The 23,949-nt window shown below is 37.9% G+C and overlaps 1 protein-coding gene across 6 annotated transcripts in view; it reads left to right on the forward strand.

Moving 5' to 3' along the window:
• ROBO2 (roundabout guidance receptor 2) overlaps positions 1 to 23,949 on the forward strand; it is an 857,210-nt gene that overhangs the window by 722,891 nt on the left and 110,370 nt on the right. For all 6 annotated transcript variants that reach the window (XM_021532362.2, XM_021532365.2, XM_021532367.3 and 3 more), the window contains exons 6-7: positions 11,898 to 12,025; positions 15,261 to 15,272. In XM_021532362.2, coding sequence (XP_021388037.2) covers positions 11,898 to 12,025; positions 15,261 to 15,272 — 140 coding nt within the window. The remainder of the gene's footprint in view (positions 1 to 11,897; positions 12,026 to 15,260; positions 15,273 to 23,949) is intronic.

The following is a 23,949-nucleotide window of genomic DNA, read 5'->3' on the forward strand; positions in this document are numbered from 1 at the left end:
ATTAAGACCTACTGAAAATTAAATAAAATTTGTTTTTATGCATTGAAATTTTTTTCCAGATACATGTTCAGGTATCTTTCCCTTTGATGTCTTCCCAGCAAAAGTAGAGATTATACTTTCCTTCCAAGGAGCTGATGGTCTCTTGCGTGGTAGGGAACTCAATATGGCCTGGATCAACTTTTCATTCATCTACATTTTAGTCCTGGTAACAGGAAGAAAATTACATTATTTGTGAGCCTACACTATGAGAGTGGCAGATCTATGACTAGCAATTTAATAACATTTGAATAAGGTTTGTACAGTGTTTCATGTCTTCAAATTTTCTAGCGAAGCCGAGGAGAGCAGCTGCATGGTCTGTAATTATATAGCAAGTAATAAGTACTTTTTTTTTTTTAAGGAAGTGAAGAGATTTTCAATTACAAGTCAAAATTTATGACACACTATAATAACTGTTTAAACCTTTTATACAGAAGAAGTTAGCAGTGCCAGTTCTTCGTCAGAGTGAGGTTAGCTCAGCAAATGTATTTTTCAGTTGCCTTAAAAATGACTGAGTAGCAATCACATAGGCCTTTTTTTGCATTCCAGCCCAGAACAGCTGTTTTAGCTCAGTAAATACATCTTTAATGAAATTACAACCTGCTCTTTTAAGTTGCATTTACAGGCTCTGTCTGATTAGATGGATATTGTAATAGAGATGAAAAGTGGCAACTACACTAACAGGGAGAGGTAGTTGTTTTATGTGCCACCCACAAAATGGGAGTGTGGGCAGAAAAATCCAGAGTGATGCTTCAGAAGGAAAGTGGTGTGTAGTTTACACAAGGTGTATTGCTAAGTGTTAAGAGATTGTAGGTTATTAAATGACACCGAGCAGTAACACGCAGCAGTGAAGATCATAAACAGCACAGTAAGGTTTCTTATTTGCTGGAGATTAGGAATGTTCATTAAAAATTATTTGGGAATAAGTATTCTTAAAGCACAGAGTTAATGTATTCTAAGATATGTGTTAGCTGCAACAGCACAAGACTGTGTAGGTGTTAGTTTTGCTATGCTTTTAAAACTGGTCACTTTTTTTAATGCATATGCATAGTCTGGGCAGAAATGCTGTCTGCCACACTTCTGATAGAGCTTAATGAAAAAGCACACCTATAACTTCTCTGCTTTCCTCCATGGCTTCTTGTGAGTCCAAAACTAGGCACATAACACGACATTTTAAAAATATCTCACTCCCTTCCAGATGCAAATCTTTGAAATGGATCTAAACACAACTGTCAGCAAACATAATTAACTAAGAAAAGCTGGATTTTTTAAGAAGAGATCAAAAAAGAGCCTGATAGCCTGAGAAGTTTTGCATTTTTATTTCTCCATTGTGACCCTGGCTGGATGTTGCGTGCTCCCCAAAGCCTTTCTGTTTTTCCTTTCCCAGCTGGACAGCGGGCAGAAAATATGAAAGGCTTATGGTTAGAGATAAGAATGGGGAGAGATTACTCATCAGTTAGTGTCATGGGCAAAACAGACTCAACCTGGAAAAAAAATAGTTCAATTTACTGCCAGTCTAATCAGAAAAGGATAATAAGAAATAGGACCAAATCTTAAAAACACCCTCCCCCCACACTTTTGCTTGACAGGGAGAAGGGCTTGTGGTCAGTTCGTCACACCTTGTCTTTGCCACTGCTTCTTCCTCACGGAGAGGAGTTTGCTGCTGTGCCTGGAGTTCCTCCTCCCCTCCTTCTTCACTGACCTTGATATCTGCAGAGTTGTTGCTCTCTCATGAGAGATTTGGTGGGCACCTTGCACATACCCACCACATCCTGACCATAAGGTTCTGTAAGCAAGACAGACAGTAATTTTTAAGAATAAATAGTGGTGCTCCATAATTTCATTTATATTCTGTGGATAGGATATTGAGGTATTTAACTCCAGCCCCCTCTAGAAACAACCAAGGGGAGAATGACCTTTCAATGAAATATGAGTTAATAACACTACAGCACTGTGTGCTTTCTTTGAGTTAATATCTGTGCAGATTGTAACAAAATGCAGTCTAATGTGTATTGAAAATTAATTAGAATAAAGAATGTGTTTTAGTAATGTAATGAATATAATCTTTGGTTACACCAGAAAATTTCTATTGCAATTAATAACAATTAACGGTTTTAAATGAAGGGTCGGGGGAAAAGTATGTTTTTCATATTAACTATATCACATGTACTATTTGTCATCTCTGGTTAGATCCTGTATGATTTGCATGCTCATCTTTTTTTCCTTAAGCTAAAGCATTAAGGAGAGATTAGTCCCTTTATGAGGAGCATAGGGGGGAAGATTGGATGTTCGTAATAGCTTGTCAAAAAGAGACAGTGAAAGAAAGAGGTTTAGGATGGTATCTGTATCCTTACATACATCTGGAGGCAGGAGAGCAGGTTTGCAGAGGATGTTGTTGCAGATGTCTGGCACAGAGAGAGCTGCTCTGTAGCTTGCAGAGTCTGTGGGGCACAAGTGAGCACTGGCAGGTCTCAGCCAAGTGCAGTTAAGTATCTTTTCAGCTGTTATATTGAACCCTTGGAGGAAACTTCTGTAAAATCAGAGATACCATTTAGAGATAGAGAAGTGATGAGAAGTAAAATGGATGCAGGGGTTGGTTAATTTTTGTGCATATAACATCAAGATGATGTACCCCAGTGATGGTACAGTGCCCCCTCCTGTAGCAATTTTGGTTGAGTATCCCTTTTCTCTGATTGCTATTTTGCCTGTCACTGAACCCTTCCTTCTCTGCAAGTGGAAATATATTCCTTACAGTCGTATGAAGAGTACATGCCCAAGTGAATGTGTAAATGACAGCATTTTTTTACATTTTAAATCCCTCAAAATTTGACATTGAGTAAAGTCCTATAATTGCATCATCCCACAGTTACCCCAGGGGTTTATAGTCTAACCCAGGAGTTGCCTGCCATTCCATTTTTCTGAAATATTAAATGCTGTGAGCAAAAGTGGTAGATGTGTGTCGCTGCTAGACTGATCAGCAGAGAAACAGTTAATAACGTTGACATTTAAATTGTCTTCATGTTAAGTGTCAGTTCTCACCACAGAGCTGAAGAAGAGCTATTGTTTCAGCCAGTCTGTTTGGAGATTCATGAAAATACTCTCCAGTTGCTTACATAAGGGTCAAGGTTGGAAAAATAGCTTTACAACTCCATGGACAGCAGCCATAAAGGAATTGTGTCAACTAGCACTCCTGCCTGCATGTTTTCTCTTTGTGCTGTGTGAACTATTGGTGATCTATGAAGTGATCACTGACAGTGCACTAGAAACAATATTGTCGCAGAAGAATGTTGTTATTTCTTTTTATTCTTTCTTATTCTGCAGCCTAAAATAGTTAAATTTCAGAGAATTAATGAAGTCACTAGAAGAGTTCAGAAACAAAATTTCATGCAAGTTTTAATAGCCTCAAACATGGGTTTATCTGAATTTTCCACTCACAGAAGGCTGCAGTAAAAAGCAGTCTTGCAGGAAGAGGACACAGTGAAATTTAATATGGAATTTCATTCAAAATACTCCTACTGGTGCTTAAATATTTCTGTAGTGTCAAGAAAAGGAAAGTGTACTACATAAAAGCTTAGTAATCACATGGTTTGTATACTGTATTTATAAATTTTATAAATATTAAGGTAGCCTTCTTTCTATTATCATTTTATTAACCATTAAAATCATAAAATTAAAAAGTAAAGATAGTTAATTTTACAGGGTTTTTTCCATGAAAGCCTCAAGAAAAGAGGGAGGATGAAGCTCTTAGTTACCTTCAAGTGGGAGTAAGATTCGAGAGCTCTAACCACTGATGCTACTGGAATATCTGGCCTGCAGGGATTTCTTCTCCTTTAACACATTCCATCTCTCCATGAGATACAAAACTTGTCATCTGAGTTAAAAACAAATTAACTTACACTGTCAGTGAAAACACTTTAATGGTAAAGTTTTAAGCCTAAAAATTATTTCAAGTTCCTATCAGTAAGTTCTATGTTGATAATTGCTTAACTAGCAAAATGTACTCTTTAAGAATATGACTTCTGGCTCAATTGAAGGCACTTTCATTACAACATTACCATGACTTCATCTTTAATTGCCACTTCAAAGTTGGTTACTGATTCAAAATACAGATTAGGAAATATTTCATTTCTCTGACAAGTTTATAGTAATCTTGCATGTGCTTTAGGCAAATAATAAACAGGCAAACACAAATTTAGTTTATCTCATACTACTCATGATCTGTGGGCTCATGTTAAAAAAATGCATCAAGCCAAGTTTAGTGGGTGCATGATGCCAGTCTGGTCTCAAATCTTCTTACTTTGTTCCAGTCCATGCAGTAACATTTCAATTTCTCAAAAGCTGAAATGGACAAAACCAGATAACTGTGAGCATCAAGGGTGCTTTTCTGAGGGATGAATTTATGACATAGGCATTAATAATATAAATCTCCCTGACTGCCTGACAAATGTGTCTCATCTGTGAGGGAAAGGACTGCTCCGGGTGATGGGAGGATAGGTCTCCATGCCAAGTGATGACAAGGTCTCTTAGATCACTCTTCCACCAAAGCTCCAGTTTCTGAAATGTGGAGCTCTGTCTGGAACTAAAATCAAATCAGAAGCCCATTTTGAGTAATTATCATGTAGTAATTCCTTATGAGTACACTTCCATGTCCAAACAGAGATGTAAAGGATCTCTGCATAAGTTTAGATAGGATTTACTGAGTCATTGATTCCCAGACATATGTTTTGTTGTTAACTGCTGTTTGTTTCCAAACTATTTCAAAGAGAATCAAAAACCAGTCTCAATTTGCTTTCTTGGTTTTCTGAGCAAATGGCTCCTGATTTTGTAAGAGACTATGCATTTTTATGTGCAGTCACACCTGTCTGTTTGCATATAAGAACAGTGCTGTGGAGTGTAATGCTTCCAGAGAATTTGGAAAAGACTATTTCCTTGGAAACAGGTGTGGTTTCCCAATGTTGGCCCAGTAACTGTAACAGCTGTACATATATTTTATGAGACTTAGACCATTTTATTGGATGCCTTGCTTTAAAACACAGTGCAGTGTGGGTTTCTGTTTTATATTATTGCAATTGAGTGTGTCTGCTCTATCAGATAGAAATAATCTGCTGATCACAACCCATAAGAGGTTTTGGACTAAAGCAGAACCTCAGCATAATTGAAGAAAAATCACAATAGTCATCAGCGGCCTGTGTCACACTGTGGCAAGCACATTTCTCTCCCTCTCAGGATTTTTCATAGAGGTGCACAGAGAGAAATGAAAGAGAAAACAATTTCTGTTTCTACTCCTTGTTTTTCCTATGTAGAATGTGTTTGGAGAATTGTTTACCTGGGGTGATTGCTTGATTGGATTCTGGTGAGGATTGTTTGAGCCTGATGGCCAATCCAACCCACCTGGGGCTGGACTCTTGAGAGAGGGTCATGAGTTGTGTTAGAGTTAGAGAAAGTAGCATGTAGTTTAAGTATCTTCCTTTTTATATAGTATATTAATGTATTTTAGCATAGTTATATAATCATTATAATCATTCAGCCTTCTGAATTGAGTCAGACATCATCATTTCTTCCCATTGGGTTCACCTGCATTTGCAGTATCACACAGCTCTTTTTCTGGTTTGTTGTATAGAATAAAGAAATATGGACTATAGAAACCCTTTTATATGACAGCTCGCAAACATGCATCACACAAAGAAATTCAAATTAATATAACATTGTCTTCTACCTTTCTCTGGCGTGAATGGCAGAGCTAAAAAATAAATGGGTATTTGGACATGTACATGTGAGGAGAAGCCATCCTGTCAGCACCTTGGAGATAGCTCCCTGGTAGCTCAATTTATCATGGCTGTAAGCAGTGTCTTAGAGCCACCCAGCAAAAAGCAGCTTTTGATTTCAGGGGCACAACAGAGTAATTTGAGACCAGTGCACACAAATATATCCATAACTGTCACTGATTCAGGTTTTGCTAGAGAAAGAAAACCTGACACTCCTATATCTTTCCCCAGAAAGCTGTCACCCATATACATTTGGGCTTCTTTCTTCTTCCATGGGATAGAAGTGAAAATAACTCAACTTGTGTCAGATATGCATTGCCAGTGGGCATGGAGGCTCTCCCTTCTGCTGCTGGATCACACAAGCCTGAAGCAGGTAACAGCTCACACTTCCCATCTCACTGCAGCTTCCCTCTGGCTCCCTCCATCTGGCACAGGGATGCAGCAGCCAGTGAAAAGCTGTGGCACTGTGCTGGGAGCTGAAGTGCCAGCCCCACAAAACCAAGTGGAGACAGAAGCTTAAGCCTCCTTAACTACCTCCTGTTTACCCTGGTTTTGGCCAGTAGCATCTCTCTATTTGGGCTCCCTAATCATCGATGTTGTGAGCAATCTTGAAGCTTTGTGCATGTTCTGCAAAAGATTTTGGCAAACAGGCAAAAGAAAATACAGCAAAGTCATTTTTGTGCCATCTCTTTAAAAAAAAAAAAAAAAAAAAAAAGAAGCCTACAGTGTGTACATACAAAGATTCCAATTTGTTATTTAATATTTTTTAGTTACAAGCATGTTTTAGATTAAAATATATACCTGGTATAAATTAATGCAATTTTTTTACAGTCTTTAACAGTTTAGATGTGATTTTTTCCTCTTCCAATATCCCTTTAGCAAGAAATAAGACTTGTTGAGTTGGGTTTCTTGAGTTCAGCAGAGCATTCTGTGAAGTTTAAAGTACACCACTGAAGCAAGTACATCCTTACCAGTTAGGCTGCTTGGATATTTAGGAATGAAATTACTCCAGCTGCAGATGCATTTTTGCTATCTGTGCATATTAAAAACAAAAGAGGTGCATTTTGTTTTATGCATAGCAGCATGCTCATTTTTGAAAATATGGAAACCAGGGGTTCTGTGAAGCACTGTGGAAAATATATATCAAATGCAAAAAAATCCCCAAATATTATTGTTAAATATCTCTAACTTCAATAAAATTTCCGCTCTTTATTTTTTTATTTGATAATCATGAGGAAGATTGATGGCTGAGTGTGAACAGACACACTTCCAAATGTGGGGAAAAAAAAATTCCAACTGTGACAAAGCCAGTTCAATTCAAGTTTATTCTTAGATGCTTAACTTAACACATGAATTCAACCTCACTACATTAATTTGTGATACTTAAAAATAGTTAATGTGTTTTGTTTTATTTGCTATTTGGCTGAGCAGATGGTAATGGTTTTGACACGATTCAGTTTTTTATTTTTCTTCTTTTCTTTTCTTGAAAAAGACAAGGCTCTTTTTCCCACTTTGTCACAGCTGGTTACCAATCAATCTCAATTCACAGTACAGTGATGATAGCACATGTTGTTCAGGGGCCAAATCTGATTGGGTTGCATTTTCAGCAGTGTTTCATATCAAAAAAAAATTGTGTCTGTATGGCAGTGACTGTCAGCACACTATTGTACAACTGTCATTAATCAGAACTAGCAACAATGAATGCATTCATATGTGCCAGAGACTGCCAGATTTCACTCAAAATCACCCAATTTCTATTAGAATTTCCTCACCAGCAGTGTTTTCTCATGTGCCTCTTGTTTCTCTCTTTCTTTTTTCCTTGCCAGTCCCCTGCCAGCCGCTTCCTTTTCACTTAATTAAAGACAGACTGGCTCTATTACTTGCAGAACAGAAATTATGTAACGTGGTGCCCAAAAGTGGCTGGTTTATATCTGGCACAGACTGACTGACTGTTTAAAAGACCTCTCCCAGCTCAGTCTGATGGCTGAAGTCTAAGCTGAACCGAAAGGTTAAGCACCTCTGAATGTTTAACAGAGAAGTACTTGAAATCAATTTGATGTCCATAAACACATGAAACTGATGTCTGATGCCCTGTGGTTTTAGTTCAATGCTGCATTAATTGGCTAGGAGTCAGCAATATTTGGGCAATATGTCACAAGTTGTTTCTTGACACTGCACGTATTTTGAAGACATGGCCTTCTTCATGTACTGGCAAAGTTAAGGAGCAACTTAACCACTGCACCTGGTTTTCTGCCATTCTATTGTCAATCCAGGAGCCTGGTAAACACTCTGTGATTGGTATTAGAAGAGAGGACCCTGATCCTCATTCCCAAGTGTTCAGAAGCACTAATCCAGCTGAGAGTGAACTTTCACAGAAAATGAGATGAAAACATCTTGCTATGGGAATTTGAGGCTCTAGGATAGAGAAGAGACAAGGCATTGTTCAAGGCAGAGCAGGTGGATGCTTGAGAAATTCAAAAGATGTTCGGTCTCCATACCTTGTTATTTTGTTTTTGTGCTCAGGGTCAGGCTAAAAGCCAGTTTCCCTCTTTTCTCCTTCCTGTCTGCTTCATCTGCCAAAGCTCTTCACCGAACTGTGGTGACTTCTGGGGACAGTGCTAGTGGAACAGATGACTGATGGGCAGCATATCAGTACTGCAGGACAGCAGATGGTTCTAACACCCCACGGGTCCAGCCACGTATGAATCTAATTGCTAGATGGCAAGTTCTGTCAGGGTGGTCCAAAAGTATGGCCTGTTGGAGAAGCAGACCGGGAGAGATGAGCCTGTCCTTGAAGTAATTGTTAACTGGACCATGACAGTGACATGTTTACGCCACCCTCTGTTTGGTGACCCAAGTGGGAGCTGATGGCTGTAGCCACCACCCCGCGTCCTGGCATGCCATGCAGCTGGCTCCTCCGCCCAGCAGCCTTGGCACAGTGTGCAGGATTGGCAGGTGCAGGGATAAAGGCTGCCGGAGCCTCGGAGGCAGCTGGCTGGCATGCCGGCACCAGCACATCCGTGACAGGAAGCAGAGTGCGTCAGCTGCAGCCCACAGCGTGCTGGAGCTCCCTGTCCCAGCCTGCCTGCATCCCACTTCAGGCAGCCCCTCTCTCAGCCCCTCTCCCTGCTGCCTGGCTCTTTGCTCTCTGCAGCATTAAGTGAAAAACAGGGATGTTATCTGTTGTAGTAAAAGAAAAAAATATCAATTACATGTGGGAATCTGAGGTATTGATGGTTCCGAGACTGTAGAAAGTCTCTGTCTTTCTGCCCCGCTGCCAAAGCAGAAGCCATAATTGGTCTGTGCTGGTTCCAAGGTTGTTTATTCTGTTTATCTCTAACATGTTCTGCTGCCCTGCCCAGCTCTGTCCTGCAGGGCAGCGTGTGGGGCTCTGCCCTCAGTGGGATGTTACAAACATTAAATACCAGAAACTCCCTGGGCTGGATTTACAATAACGTGCCAATATCTGTCACCTACATTGGACAGTGTGTCCCCAGCCTAAAACAACAGAAAAATGCCAACACCACAGTGAGACATGGAGGGCATGAAGAAGGAGAAAAAGGACAAGGCACACCCAATTTCCTCCATCTTGTCCCCTTTGGACCCCTTATCTAGAATCCTAAAATTTTACTTTTGCACCCGTGCCACACTTAATTATTACTTATATCAAACACGCAGAGCTGGTAATTCATCCTGTAAGATTGAAAACTCTTTTCCACGGACAGAGATCACAGACAGTGTCTCTGGGGGCTCTGTCCAGGGGGTTCCTGACCCCTGCCAGGGTCCCAGACCTTCCAGGACAGCCAGAGGGATGCCCAGGACTCCCACAATTACATAGATGGCAAATTGTTGCCCAGCTTTATAGCCCTGATTCTGATATCCAATTCATATTTATATTTCAACTGATCTTAGTTTCCTCATCATACAGGAGCTGAATACAAATTTATATTTTCAGTCTCCTAGAGCTGGCCTCATGTCAAGAAAATAAGCATTCACTCTTGTCTGCAACTCTGCAATCACCAAAGACAAATAACTGATCCATCGTTGTAGGATAACATATTCTTGAGATTTTTAAGGGGGACAATTTGCCCTTTCTTTCTTATGAAAACAGTGATTTTTTTTTGCCATTGACTAATGCAGCACAGCATGCAAAATGACATAATTTGTGAGCAGTCTAGAGGAAATGTTCTTTAGCTGCATGTGGCTGTTGAATGTAGTTGTAATAGATGTGTAGCTCTCCAGAAGGTGCATGTTAAGTTCTCTAACATCATAACTACATGCCCCCTCACCACTACCAATGGCACTATGCTGGCAAAAAAATTATTATTCTTACAGGTTTCTAAAGTTTGCCATGACATCTATTTACTTACTCTTTCCCTTGGCATATATCCTATTAATCAGTTAAATCTGAGGAACTGCATAGACATACAATTAAATATAACTCCCAAGGAAATGGATATTATATGTGTTTATGTCGACTTTAACAGAATGGTTAGCCTCAAATACATCTTTATTAAATTATTTCTTGCTAATTTATAGAATGGACCTACTGAATATAGAAAAAAGTTGTATTGTGGTGAGTGTGAAAAGATTTCTTGACTGCTCTTTGTTCTTGGAATTGCTAGGAATGCTCTAATTTAGTTAGACCTAATAGAATTTTAAATGTTTCACCATATGGGATCCTTGAGTTAAGACGCTTTGAAGTCTGTTAGCACATGGTGCCCTCTCTACAAACCTATTCTAAAGGAACCAATAGCAATATATGTTATGTACACAAAAAAACTTGTTTCATGTTCCCAAAGGATCTAAAAATCTTGTAGAGCCTGGCAACATTCCTCTGGCTTGTTGCATTTTGTCCTTATTCATCCAAACACTTAAGGGTGTTTTTCCATACGATTTCTATGTGTTTCCTGTACAAGTCTATAAGACCTTTCCTGCATAAAAAAAAGGTAAATGAGTCATTCTAAAATTATGTCATGACTGTGTATACAGTGAGATATAGTAGTGACATCTCCTGAAGTCTAGATCTGTCTTTAGTGTCCCAATTTCACTGATACATGTGAATCTGAAGCCAAGTCTAGATTCAAGGTGACTTAATGTACCACATCAAGAAGAGATGTTGTTGAAAATAATTTGACAAAATAATATTGAAAAGGTAAAGTATCTGTGCTGATAACCGGGGTTTTCCTGATTTGGCAACCAAAGATATTTTATAAAACATGAAGTCTCCTGCTGACTTTAATGAGCTTTGGATCAGAGCCTAAAAAAGTTTGTTAAGCATGACTTCTGCAGTATAATAACAATTTAGCTGAAATTTTTTTCTGGGTATAATCAGTCTAAATGCTTTGAGAATAAATGTTCACTACATATTGGAGTATGTTGCATTAATTAATTTTTATACATCCTCATGTATATAACTTAAAGTTTTAGAATTTTTTTAACAGTAGAAACAAAGAAATAGAAAAAGCACAACTGATTTATTTCTAATTACTTTTAAGAAAGAGAAAGTGTCATTGTCCACCCTTATTGAATTGTTTTGTTGTATTTCTGTGAAATTGATAAATTGGCTTTAATGTGCCTCTTCAATAAATGTCACCTTCCAGAGCCTGAATATATTTTTTATTGTTTGCAATTGGGTAGTATGAGATCCTACCAACATACTTACCCTTCCCTAAGGGATTGCTGCTGTAGGGGAAAACTGTATATAAAAGGAAATTTCCAAATCAGCAAAAGGTAAATCGTGTAGCTCACACAATTAAAGGCATGATAAACCTGAGCTGTCATGTATTGATAACTGATGCCTGATACCTTAATTTTATCTTATTGCACTAGATCAAGGACAAAGTGAATGATATTATTAATAAAGCCCTAATACTGAACATAGCAATACTAATTTTATGTAAAGTTTCTAACTAATGCAGAGTGCAATAAAAATGTCATGGAGATTAATGCTTCATGGAATTATCTAATGCTGGATAATAATTTATCTTCCAAAGTTGGCTCCAGAATAGATTCACACTGGCGTTTTCCAGGTGATGGTTTCTGTCCATTTCTGCTAGCCACAAAAAGAGTTTTCACTCTTTTGCTGTGACACAGGTACGACATCAAAGACGACTACACCCTGCGCATGAAGAAAGCCATGAGCACGGATGAGGGAACCTACACCTGCATCGCCGAGAACCGAGTTGGGAAAGTGGAAGCCTCTGCTACGCTCACCGTGCGAGGTGAGTGCTCCCGCAGCGGCAGGGCCGTGTCCTGCACGGATAATTGCTTTCTGATGGGATGGGCCCCATCCTTCCCTGCCCTTCTTTGGGTTCCACACACCCTTTGCCATGGTGATTTCACCCACTGATTTACAGCGTGGGTGAAATCCTGGTCCTGTTGATATCTTGTGTGAAATTTTAATTGATTTCAGTGGGATGGGATCTCCCCTGCAGTTAAAGTCCTGTCCCAGTGTGTTTTTATTGAAGAGCAGATGCATATATGCATAAGCAAGCACTACATAACTATGGGCATAGACGTGAATATGTGAGCCATCAGCTCAGGCTATTAGTCACGTTTCTTTCTCTAAGTATAATGAGTAGAGTAACTATATTTATTAATGACAAACATAATACAGATAATATTATTATGGGATTAGCTCTGCCATAATTAAGCTCTCTACCACTGCCCTTTATCCAAAAAATAAACCACAGCCAAAGGAAAGAGAAAATCCTAATTAAATTTTATAAGTATTACAAGGTAAAGACTAATTATTCTCACCTAAAATATTTGTGGTCTCTAGTATCCACTCACTGTTTATGTGCTGCTCTTTGATTTGGTAAGGAGGTTTTAAGGCTAGTGGAATAATGAGTTGCCAAAATATCTTTCGTGAGAGTACATATAGACATGCTAAATATTGTGGGGAGAGAAAAAGTTTGTAAGCTAATATTTCTATTTGAGTAAATAGAATATAATAGTTATTACTCCATTCCAAAAGATAAGCAGCAATTTGGCACAATGGATATCAGGCAGACACTATTTCACAGTTTAGTGGTGCATGCTGACAGTTTTCAGTAGAGCTGTGAAAGGTTAATAAAAACATTTTTAGCTTTATCTGTCCTCCTCTTTTCATACACATTAAATCAAATGTTCAAAGTCTCAATGGATTGCTTTATTAGAACCGGGGTCAACTGACCCAAGAGGCCAGCTTCCATTTCCATCCATTTAATGCATGGACACAGTTCAGTTTAATTTGCTGAATTCAAAGGGAAAAAAAAAAAGCCACTGAGTGGCTTTGTAGGGGGAGAGATGTTTGTACGTAACAAAGAAAAGACAGCATTGTGATAATCTGTTGAAGTATTACCTCAGTGTTCACTTTAGACTGTAGGTGACAATATGGCTCTTCCCATTTTAAGCTGAAGAAATAGGTGTGTAAGAGATTGTTCTTCCCTTTTGTAATATGGGAAAATTAGTCACCACAGCCAACTCCCAGAAGCAGTCTCACTCTGTTCCTTTGTCACAGGCAGGATCAGAGTGTCCAGTAATTCTGGTACCTAATTCCCTGGCCTTTAAACGCTCCTAGAACTGTGTCCACTGTGCACATTACTGGAGCAAGCCTTTTGGAATTGCTACCCTGACTTTTAATAAAAACAATAGCTAGAACCCAGCAAAAAAATCCTTTGAAGTTACTGGAGCTTGAACCCAATGAAGTTAAAGGGAAAAAAAACCTCAAGGAAATGTGTGATTTAATTGATTTTCCCTCAGTAAAAGCATGTTTTCATTATCTTGTGTATTTTTCCCCCCAGGTTTGTCATTTACAGTCAAATGTAAAATGTTTATTCAATACAAAGGAAGCCATGATACTAGAAACATACTACATATTCAGGGTATGACAGAAAATGAGAAAAACCAAGACATTCATTGGAGAAAGCTATTACTCTGAGTTTTGTGAAAACATAAGACTGGGAAACCTCCCATTGACTTTAAGGGGATGATGAACAATGACTTCTTAATTAAAGAAAACTTTAATTCTGAATTGTTAATTAACAGTGTTGTCTGACACTGATTTTACCATGTCATGTAAAGGAGCAAAGCCACTTAGCATTTCAAAATTTACCTTGAGCTTGTCTTGGACCTTGCAGGTGTCATGTAGTTCCATCTGCACACCTGACAACACCATGTAATCCTTAGCTCCCTCATTCACAGCTCCATCTTCTTAAACCAGAGGATGGGGATGCAGTCAGGAAAGTTGCATTACACTGTCACAAACAACAGCAGAATCAGAGTTGTGGCTCAGACTCCATGCTCTCCCTTGGAAAGATGCATATCACTCTTACACCTCATCTTTCTGCAGAAGAAGGAATATATCCATAATACTAGAAGCCAAAAAGTGCTCCAAGAGAAGATGGGTGAGAATGGCAGGAGACTAGACTTAAGTGAAATGGGGACAGAGCCATGGAAAGGTTGAGAACTAAGAAGGCCTTCACAACTCTGTTACCTCTGAATTTCCATGTCTTTCAGTTGACTCTAGCCTGCCCATAAGCACACAGGGCTGGTAATGTTCTTAAAAATAAAAAAAAAAATCTGCCTTTGCTCAGAAACAGTAATTATGGCTGCTGATAAAATAAGGGAAGCTTTGCCTACACAGATGCAACCTGGAGTTACTTTTATGTCCAAATTTTCAGCTCTTCTGAAAGAGATGTCTATATTTTATTAGCAGAGGGACTGACAGCTCTCTTCCCCAGCACAAGTATAATGAAGGGCTGCTCCATAACCAAGAAATCACTTGTTGCAGCAGCAACTTTCAATCTCTGTATCAGTCTGAAACAGTATTAACCTGTCAATCATTTAACAGCAATTTTTTTAGGAAGTAGAAGTTACCTAAGCAGTGATTTGGGAGGTTATGGGTTGAAGTCCCTGTGGCAATTTCAGCCCATTTGTTATATTTTCATCAGCACTGTCAGTGATGAAAAAGCACTGTGCTGTAAGCTTTCATGCCCATTATTGAATGAGAAAAGCTGTCCTGGGCTTTGTGTAGCCCTTACTGCTGTACTGACTGGTCATGCTTGAAATTCATTTGGTGTTTGACTCAGAAAGCAAATGCCTTGCATGACATTAGGCAGTGTGAGATTTAAATTGATGTGTTCATTGGGATCTAAAAGTTTGTGCTAATGCAATGCAATTTTTCTTTTATCAGGCATTAACAATGATACTTGATGATGGCATGCGAAGATAATAAAAATGTTTCTCAGAGAATGGTTCCAGTCAGCTTGTTCAGATGCTATGCTCAAGTAAATGGGATGATAGTGGCACAATAGCAGCAGTGAACATTTGACTTAGGCTTCCATTTGAGGGGTTAGCAATCATGGTAGTATCCATAGTGGAAAATAACATTACACGTCATGCATTCTGACAGATATTCTTTTCTTTTTTTAATTTCCTTTTTATGTTCTCACTACACCATTGTAATGTCAACAGCTCGCCCCGTTGGTAAGTAACCATCCTTCTATCCATTTTAGCATGGCTTCATGCAATGCTTCATCTTTCATTTGCAACAGCATTTCACTGGCTGGAATAAGCAGCCAGCGCTTAATAGTTGTACCTGTCTAACACCAGGCAAGTGGTTTTGTCTGCCAAAGTGCTATTTCCAAACGTTGTATTTCCTACTGTGTCGTGTACGAGCACATTCGCCAAATCACCAAGTACCGGTCGGTGAAACGGGGTGGGTGTGCCACAATCACTCATTTAGATGCTTTTATTGGTCTGGGTTTGGGCCTGGCGTAAAAGCCACTGAACTCAACAAGAAAGAGTTGTGTTGACTTTGGTGAGCTTCTCCCAGGCCCTAAACCATCAGCTCATCCTGCTTTTCCTGCACAGCAGAGAAAGCACAGGCTTTGCATGTCCCGTCTTGCTTGTATCCTATCGTTCAAAGAGCTCTGAAATGAAGAAGTCCTGAAGTTGAAGAGGGGATGGAGTAGATTTCTGTGCTTGCTGAGGAAGTTCATCACTGGTTTCTGCCCTTGGGTCATCTTGGAGTGCAGTTTGGAGTGCACTGTATAGGATGCAGGCTGTTTTGAATAACAAGTCATGAGGAAGACAACCTCTAGATTTTTAAATCCCCACACTGAAAATTTTATTATTTCCTGTGCCTTCAAAATTCTGTAAATGCATAAAAATCTTACTGAGGATAATGGAAAATTTGCAACTGTCAGTAGCTGAAATTCACTTCTGGTGTTCAGAAATATTCCAAACGTATGATTCAATTTTCTTTCATGAATATTTGCTCTGTGCCTACATGGATTTAGTTTAATGAGCTGCATTGCTCCTCTGATATTTGTAGTTTGTATTTAAATGTATCTTTTAGAATAATAACGTGGTAACTCTGATTTTTTTTTGATTAGTGTAAAAAGTCAGTACCGGTGTTTATGGAGATTGATGAGTGGTTTGGTCTTTATTTACTTAGTCAAAACTTTTGTTAGATATGTATTTGCCTAAAGTTTTTGAGTTTGAATTCATCACAGTTCTTCACTGTTCTAAGTTTGGAGGAAGAAAGATTGGAGCAATTTAAAGATAAAATCCAGGTTAGGCCTCCGTTTCCAGATCCCATCTTACTAACTTACTTGAACTAATATCCATGGAACCAAGCCAAATACCTCCACAGTCACAGAATTACCTGGAGAATTACCTGTGCAGAAGAGAAATTTACCCTTCTCCATTTGGGATTTTGATAGCAAGCTTTAAACCCAAATCACTACCCTATTATTTTGGCATTAGGCTTGTTCTCAAGGAGTTAATTCCCAGGAGTTGCAGAAGTGTAAAACTGCAGTAAACTTGAGAGAAAATTTTACTGTGCTTAGAAAATGTGGCATGAATTTAGTGTGCTTCTTCATTTACTAAGAAATGCCACAATATTAAAAGTATTTTGCTTGTAGAGAAAGCAATACTTTTTTTTTTTTTTTTTTTTTTTTTTTTTTTTTTTTTTTTTTTTTACTTTGCTGCCTCTTAAAAGACAGGCAAGGAAAAAAAATCATACAGTGGAGACTGTTTCAAGCTCTATGAAAACTACATAAAATAAATTACTGGAGATTCACCAGAAAATGATAGGTTTCAGTAGTTTTGATAGTGTCTCATTTCACAGTACTGATTCTTTTTAAAAGTTTTTCAGGCCGTTGAGTCATCCCTGATTCCATCTCCAAAGCTTATATAGCAGGTCTTGGTCTCAAGTTACTTTATGTCCAGGTATATGATTGCATGATCATGCAATGGTCAATTCCACATATTCCCTGCCTAGGCTATTTTATTTTGTTGAAAGAGAACAACTCTGACAAAGAATTTATTCTTCTACAGAATTTATTTAGGAAACTGAAATTAGAATGGTTGATCTTGAAATAATTAATATATGGGCATATGGTCCTTATCAAATTATTTAATTAGTGATTATCTTTGTGACTTGTGAAAGGATTGTTGAGTAAATAAGTCTAACCCTGAAGATGTTTGACACAGAACTCCCATACAAGTGTATGTGGGGATTGCTGTGTATTCGCAAATCAGAATCAATCACTTTTATCTGATCCTGTACCTGTAGAAAGACAGTGATCATGTGTACTTATATTGGGTTTTTTGCGTAAATACCTGAAATAAAATTAATTTGTGCACTTCACTACTCTATTTCATTCAAGACTATGCAAAGAAGGTGGCTACCCACCCTGGTTTTTTTTTTAATTTAAAGTCAAACCAAAGTAGCTTCTCTCTCCACCAAGAAAGCCAAGTAGTCTTCTGTTAAAATTGTCATTTAGCAAGCACAGGGAGTCAAATACTGTAGTATTTTTTTGTTTAGGAATTTAACTGGAATGCAGAGCAAAAAAAAAAACTCTCTTTACCTAAATGAAGCTAAAGAAAACCCTGCTTCATGTAATTACCTCACAGCTTTCTAGGAGGATGACATTTTAACAGAAGTATATTTGTATATTTATGTGTATGTTAAAGTGCAGGGGAGCACTTCAAAATTTATATTTTTTGATGACAGCAGAAAATTATCTAGATACTTCTATCTTCTATCACGTCTCAAATTCAGAGCAGACATGTTTTGCCTTTATTAGGTTTTAAACAAGACAAGACAATTTTTTTTTCCAATGAAGAGTAGAGAAATACATTTTTAATGATTTAGACTTGTATTTCTTGTTGCAAACAAAATAATTTTCATTTTCCAGTCAGTTTTTGCCCATTTCAAATATTTGTTAGGTATGATATTTATATAGGTTAGGTATGATATTTTTATTTTAATTTCAGCTTGAGTGGAAAATTCAGGAGTGGGATTACCAATGACCATCTTGGGTTGAAGCACTTATTAACAAATGTTTCATACTACACAGATAAAATGAGGTATGGTGCTGCCTGAGGTGGGTGGCAGCTGGTGAATTTAAAAGCTCTGTGCCAGATTACTCATCATGTTTGAATTTGCTGCTAGGAATAAATGTGTTGCCTCTTTCTAAAATAGATTATTTATAACCTTTTGAAAAGATTCCTGACAGGATTTACAACAGATGGGTTTAGGAAACAAGATATTTATCCCTATTTATACAATTTCTATAGTTATTTCACTGAATAGGTAGATTCTTCATATAAGCAAGTTAGAATTTTCTCAATTTTTCTGCTGTATTTCATATGGCAGTTGGGCAGGATCATAGCTGCTGGAAGAAGCACAACAATTAGGAAGAGCCCAAAAGTTTCAGTAACACTGACCCTCTTCTCAAAGGCAGTTGCTGTACTGCTTTTAGATGGTGGACCTTCAAATGCCATATTTATGAAGATCTGTCTGATGTCCCAGTTACTTTTTTATTAATAATACAAAATGTCATTCAGATGACAGAGTACTACTCAGTTTGCAAATTAATTTCAACTAAGTCCAAGTGAAAATAGAGTTCTTTCCATGTCAGTTGCTTTGCAGTAAGTCAAGTTTACTTAGGTTTTTTGTTATGTGCTGTGGCTCATCTTCCCAAAAAGAAAAAATTTGCAGCAAATACCTGGATACTTTTGCCACCAGGATAGAAGTGAAGTATTTGGATTTAGCTAAGGGACTAAAGGGAGACCAAGTACAAAAACTGAACTTCTCCGTCATGATGGTGAAGAGACAGTTAAGATACCAGCCATGAACTTTCCAAATTTCCTACTGGTTAAATGCAGTCTATTGGCATTTAAGTGCAACATGACTGTATGATGCATTTCAATCTGCACTGGGAAGTTTTCATTACATAAATCAGCCTGGCATGACTTAATGGTCTGTTAAGAGTGGTGCAGCATGAAAAACAATAGAAAGGGCTGTATTTTATAGAAGGTTGTATTTGGTTTTGTGATATTGCTCAGATGGTTCAGATTGGCAAGTGAGAAAGAATTCTCTTTGTTCTTCTTTATTCTGACTCTTGTAGGGAAAGTCTATATACAGTGAATGCCTTTATTTTTATTACATTCATGAACATACCACTTTCACTTGAGACACTGAGGAATTATAAAATATCAGTAATGTGGATTGGTGTGTGATGGGAGAGATAAGATGGTGCTTGGTGCTACGATGCCCTCTTTCAGTGACAGAAACCTCAAATTTATCTCAAAATGTGCTATCTTGCCTGTCTGGAACCACTTACAGAAATTTTCAGGAGAAGGTAAAGACAACAGTGGACATTGGGTTTTTTGAACTTGTTAAATTAAAGAGTAAGATGTGATTATTTTTTAAAAAGTCAGAAATTATTCAGATTTAAAGATAAAAGGTTGCTGTAGAATGAAATTCTGATTGCTTTGTATACCAGTAAGAGATTAAAATATGGAGCTGACTTGTTATAATTTTTTGTAGTCTGTAAATGCCACTCTAAAAATCTTGAAGTCCTTAGTATATCTACTTTGCCTACAGTGCAAAGGAAGTACAGAAAGTGATCAAGAGTCCCATTATTTTAATTTTATTTCAATTGCTGAGCTCTAGCTTGGGGAAGTTTCAAAAAGTTTAATGCATAACTTTTATTTTTTAACTTTCTAAGTTTCTCAAAGCATGTTGAAATCAGTGGGAATTGTTTTCCTATTTCTTTAGCTTCTGAGTTCTGAGTAGATCCATAAATCTTTGAAGATTAGTGTATAAAAAAATCCTGTTGATGTGTTGCTCTCCCCAAGCTTTTCCCTTCCTTTCAGTAAAAGGGGTAATTGGTTACCTTTCCTCCAAGAGGAACGTGGAAATCAATACATTAATCTATTCACTTTCCCCTTTACTTTCTTTACTCATATTGCTGCCAGCCAATTTGCAGCTTGGATGTGATCTCAGTGTTACTCAACAGCAAAACTACTGTGTGTCCTATTCCTTGAATGTTAACATTGTCAGTCAGAATAAATAGTCATTTTTCTTCCTCTCTCCTTTTTCTCTCTTCGTTTTACAGTGCCCCAAATTGACTAGAGTATCTCATCTCAGGCTTTATTCTCAAGGGTAAACAAACCAGGAATTTGTCACCTTTCTCACTATAGATGTAGCCTGTGAGCCCATCTGGGCTCTTTAGCCTTCTCATCATCTCCTTAGCTCTTCTCTGCAGCATGTGAATTCTTGTCTGTTTGAAGGAGCTAACCAGATTGCACTTATTATTTTGATGAAATTCTACTCTGTCAGCAAGGACTGTGATCAGCAAGGACTCCTTTTTAAACATACTGTCAACAAACCATCCTGCTATCTCCCCTGAAAAGAGGAATCAAGACATATTACATGTCTTTTTGTTGGCATAATTTGTTTTGTTTGGTAAACTCACAGAAAGTAAGAGCATCACAAGCCATCCCCTAAGAGTACAGTTTACATAACCAAGCAGGCTAAAGTGTTAAGATTCTAGAAGAGCACATCTTTTCTATGTGATCTGAGCAAAAGGTATATCCTGAATCTCAGGCACTTTTGGAAAACAAAAAATTACAAAGTATTGTTTAAAGTCCTGAGTTCTGTATTTGGCATACAGAACCAATGCTCCCTTTCTTTTTGTGCACCAAAACTAAATGAAAAACTTTCTAGGTGGGATTTTTCAGTAGCATCTGTAAAACTCCAGGGCTGCTTAAAAGTGGTGATTGGACAAAGTATAATAAAATAGAGATGTATGACTAAATGAGAATAGGCTACAGTCTAATGCTATGAAATTAAGACTGATATTTAATCTAAATATTTAAATGCACTGTAAAACAAAGAGGATGAGGAGGAAGCCAGGAGAAGTGTCACTGCTGAAGTCAGAGCACTGGGAAATGGGATGGGGGAGTGGAAAGTAGATGCCTTTCTTTTTTGCTATGTAGGAGGCAGACTTGAAATTTTTTTAGTAGTTATTCTCAGTGTATTTTTTTATTTACATTAGTTCTAGGGAAGAATGAAGAGCAAATCTTTTTTTCCCCATGCAGATTTATTCCACTTCATTCTTTCGGGTCATCCAGGGATAAAAAAGAGATTCTGTATATCAAAACATTTAGGACAGTTAGCAGTTTTTATTTATTGATTCTCTAGACTTCTTTCACCTCTTGCAAAGAAGGAAAAAATGCTTATGCTTCCATGCTTTAAGAGATTATCTGCTTCAGTGTTTCAGAGCAAGTGAAGGATAAAAATGTTGTTATATGTGAAATTCAGAACCTGAATTTAAATTGAAAATTAGAACAATTAGTATGAAAGTAGGTTTAACATTCTCAAATGATCAAAGTGTGCTCTTTTCACAATGCTGTGTTTACACATGGTTCATCTGAAAACAGCAACAAACCAAAACAAAAGGAGTTTCTCAGTTTCCATGAGACAACAGCAGTGTGAAGGACACTTACAGGAGAAATGGTCCTGGTAATAATTCCCTCTGCTCCCTCTCTCTTGCTCTGATTCTTCTTCCTCAGTGTTTCCTCTCCTTCAACCTGCCAAAAGTTCTCCCCACTTGTGCCATGTGCTTCTGCCTTTGTGTATTTGACCTGTTGTTGCAGGACACATGAGCACTGTTACCGAACTAATTTTGAAGCAGTGTCAGTGTTAAAAGTGGTATCCAAGCCACGGATTTTCCATGTTTCTCTAGGTTATGGGAAGCTGCTTTCCAGAAGACTCCAAGTCAAGCACCCCCTCCACACATGTGATTTTAAAATAATATAATGGGTATAGCAAAGGGCTTCATAAATCTTCTGTTATCCCCACAACCTACCCATTCTTCATTTTTGTGCCAAAACTATGCATCTGAAGAAGAAATCATGAAAGACAGAGAACTCTGTAAATGGACAAGCAAGAAGCCATAGTTAAAAAAAAACAAACCAACAAACCAAAGCAAAAATCATCTACCAAATGAGATTTATGCATCTGTTTCAAAGGCTACTGCTCTGATACAGCTTAGGGAATTGCAGAATAAGAGAGGAGACTAATTTTCCAGGTAATTCAATTGTAACTTGTGCTAAAAAGTTACTGCCATCCCTGTGTGTGAGCACACCTAGTCATTGGAGCACACCATAAGATTGAGATGTCTTTTCTCTTTAAAGAGAATTATTATCCTTAGCTTCCATTAGTTTATCTTTGATAAAAAAGATCTGATTTAGTAATAGGCCTAAGCTGTCATCCTCTCTGTCTTCTGTAATGGCTCCTGTGTCAGAGGCTACACCTTTGATTTATCATTAGTCACAGCTAATAATGCACTAATAACTTTGTGTCCTAACAACCACACATCACTTTCAGTACCCATTAAGAAGATCTGAACTTCTGAGGGAAGAACTGCTGAATCAGCCCAGGTTTCTGGAGTTTGAGGCTGCACATATTTTGTTTTCCTCTATTTACTCCATCAGCAATAGTGTCCTTGCAAAAGATCTTTCAAAATTTCTAGACTTTTGTATCTGCACTTCTTGGCAGCTCATGTTAAACATCGTTATAAGGTATATAAATGGATCTTACAGTGTTATTTTGTATTTGTATCAAAACCATCTATAATTCCAATATCTGCCAGACAAATTTAAACAATGACACAAGGTAGAGGATCATTTTTTTGCTTTAAAGAGTTCCTGTACAGCCTTCAATTGTCTAGGCTGGTATCAGGAACTAGCAAAGCAATCCTACAGATAAGTAGTTCTATTTCACAGATGGTGGTAAGGGTTACCTCCCTTTTGAAAATACATATTACTTTAGATGGAGCTCTGTGGGCTTCTCCTGTCCTCTCTGTAAATGTCTTAGAGGCAAGTCTTGATTTGTACTTGTAAGAGTGGAATTGAGTTCAATCTCTTAAAATATCCATGGGTATCAAAGACAGCTGAGAGTGCCACATGAATATTGTCACTGCAGTAAGGATTTGAGAGGAGCACTGAGATACCAGCTCCAAGTCCTTGCAAAAGATTTGATGTGTACTCCAAAGTAAAAAAGCAGTTTGGGGAAGGCAACATTATCTTGTCACCCAGCTGACTCTCTTAGCTGCAGACAGAGCAGCTGAGTATTGTACAAGGTGTAACCCTGATTGTTCAAATGAAATTAACTGATTGCTGCAAATGTACAATGCTGAAAAAGAATGTAGGTGGAAATCCTGCTGTCTCTTCCCTGCTGGAAGCAGAACTGAGTATTAGAGAATCTTGATACTTTACTAGTCAGTGTGTTTCTACGTGTTCCTCAGAGCCTTTTCTTCTACCATTATCTGAATTATTCTTATAATATTTACAAGTTGGTGTCTTTCCCCTTGCCCCCTTTGAAAAGTTACAGGAATATATTGATGGATGATAAACAACTCCAGTATAAAATGAAGCCCTCATCTTTATCGCTTTTCCTTGCCTAAGTAATCTCCATGATGAATTTTATGTGCAGTTCACTATCAACTAAAATTAGTTGTAATTAAAGGTTGTCAAATCTGTAATTTAAGCCCTTGAAATTTGTTGCTGTCACTCATTTCCTGCAATACTTTTTTTTTTTTTTTTCCCAATGGATTTGATCCAAAGTCCACATAAGCCAAAAGGAGAATTTCTACTAGCTTTAGTGAGGTTTGAATAAATTCTCATATTCCCTGGTAGAATCATAGAATTGTTTCAGTTTGAAAAGACCTTCAAGATCTTTTAAATACTTCCAGGGATAGATAGTGATTTCACCACCTCCCTGGACAGCCTGCTCCACTGCTCGAAAGTCTTTTTGGTGAAGAAATTTTTCCTAAAATCCAGCCTAAACCTCCTCTAGCAC

This window comes from Lonchura striata, chromosome 2 (genome assembly GCF_046129695.1).
Source record: "Lonchura striata isolate bLonStr1 chromosome 2, bLonStr1.mat, whole genome shotgun sequence".
In the NCBI taxonomy this organism is placed as follows: Eukaryota; Metazoa; Chordata; class Aves; order Passeriformes; family Estrildidae; genus Lonchura; species Lonchura striata.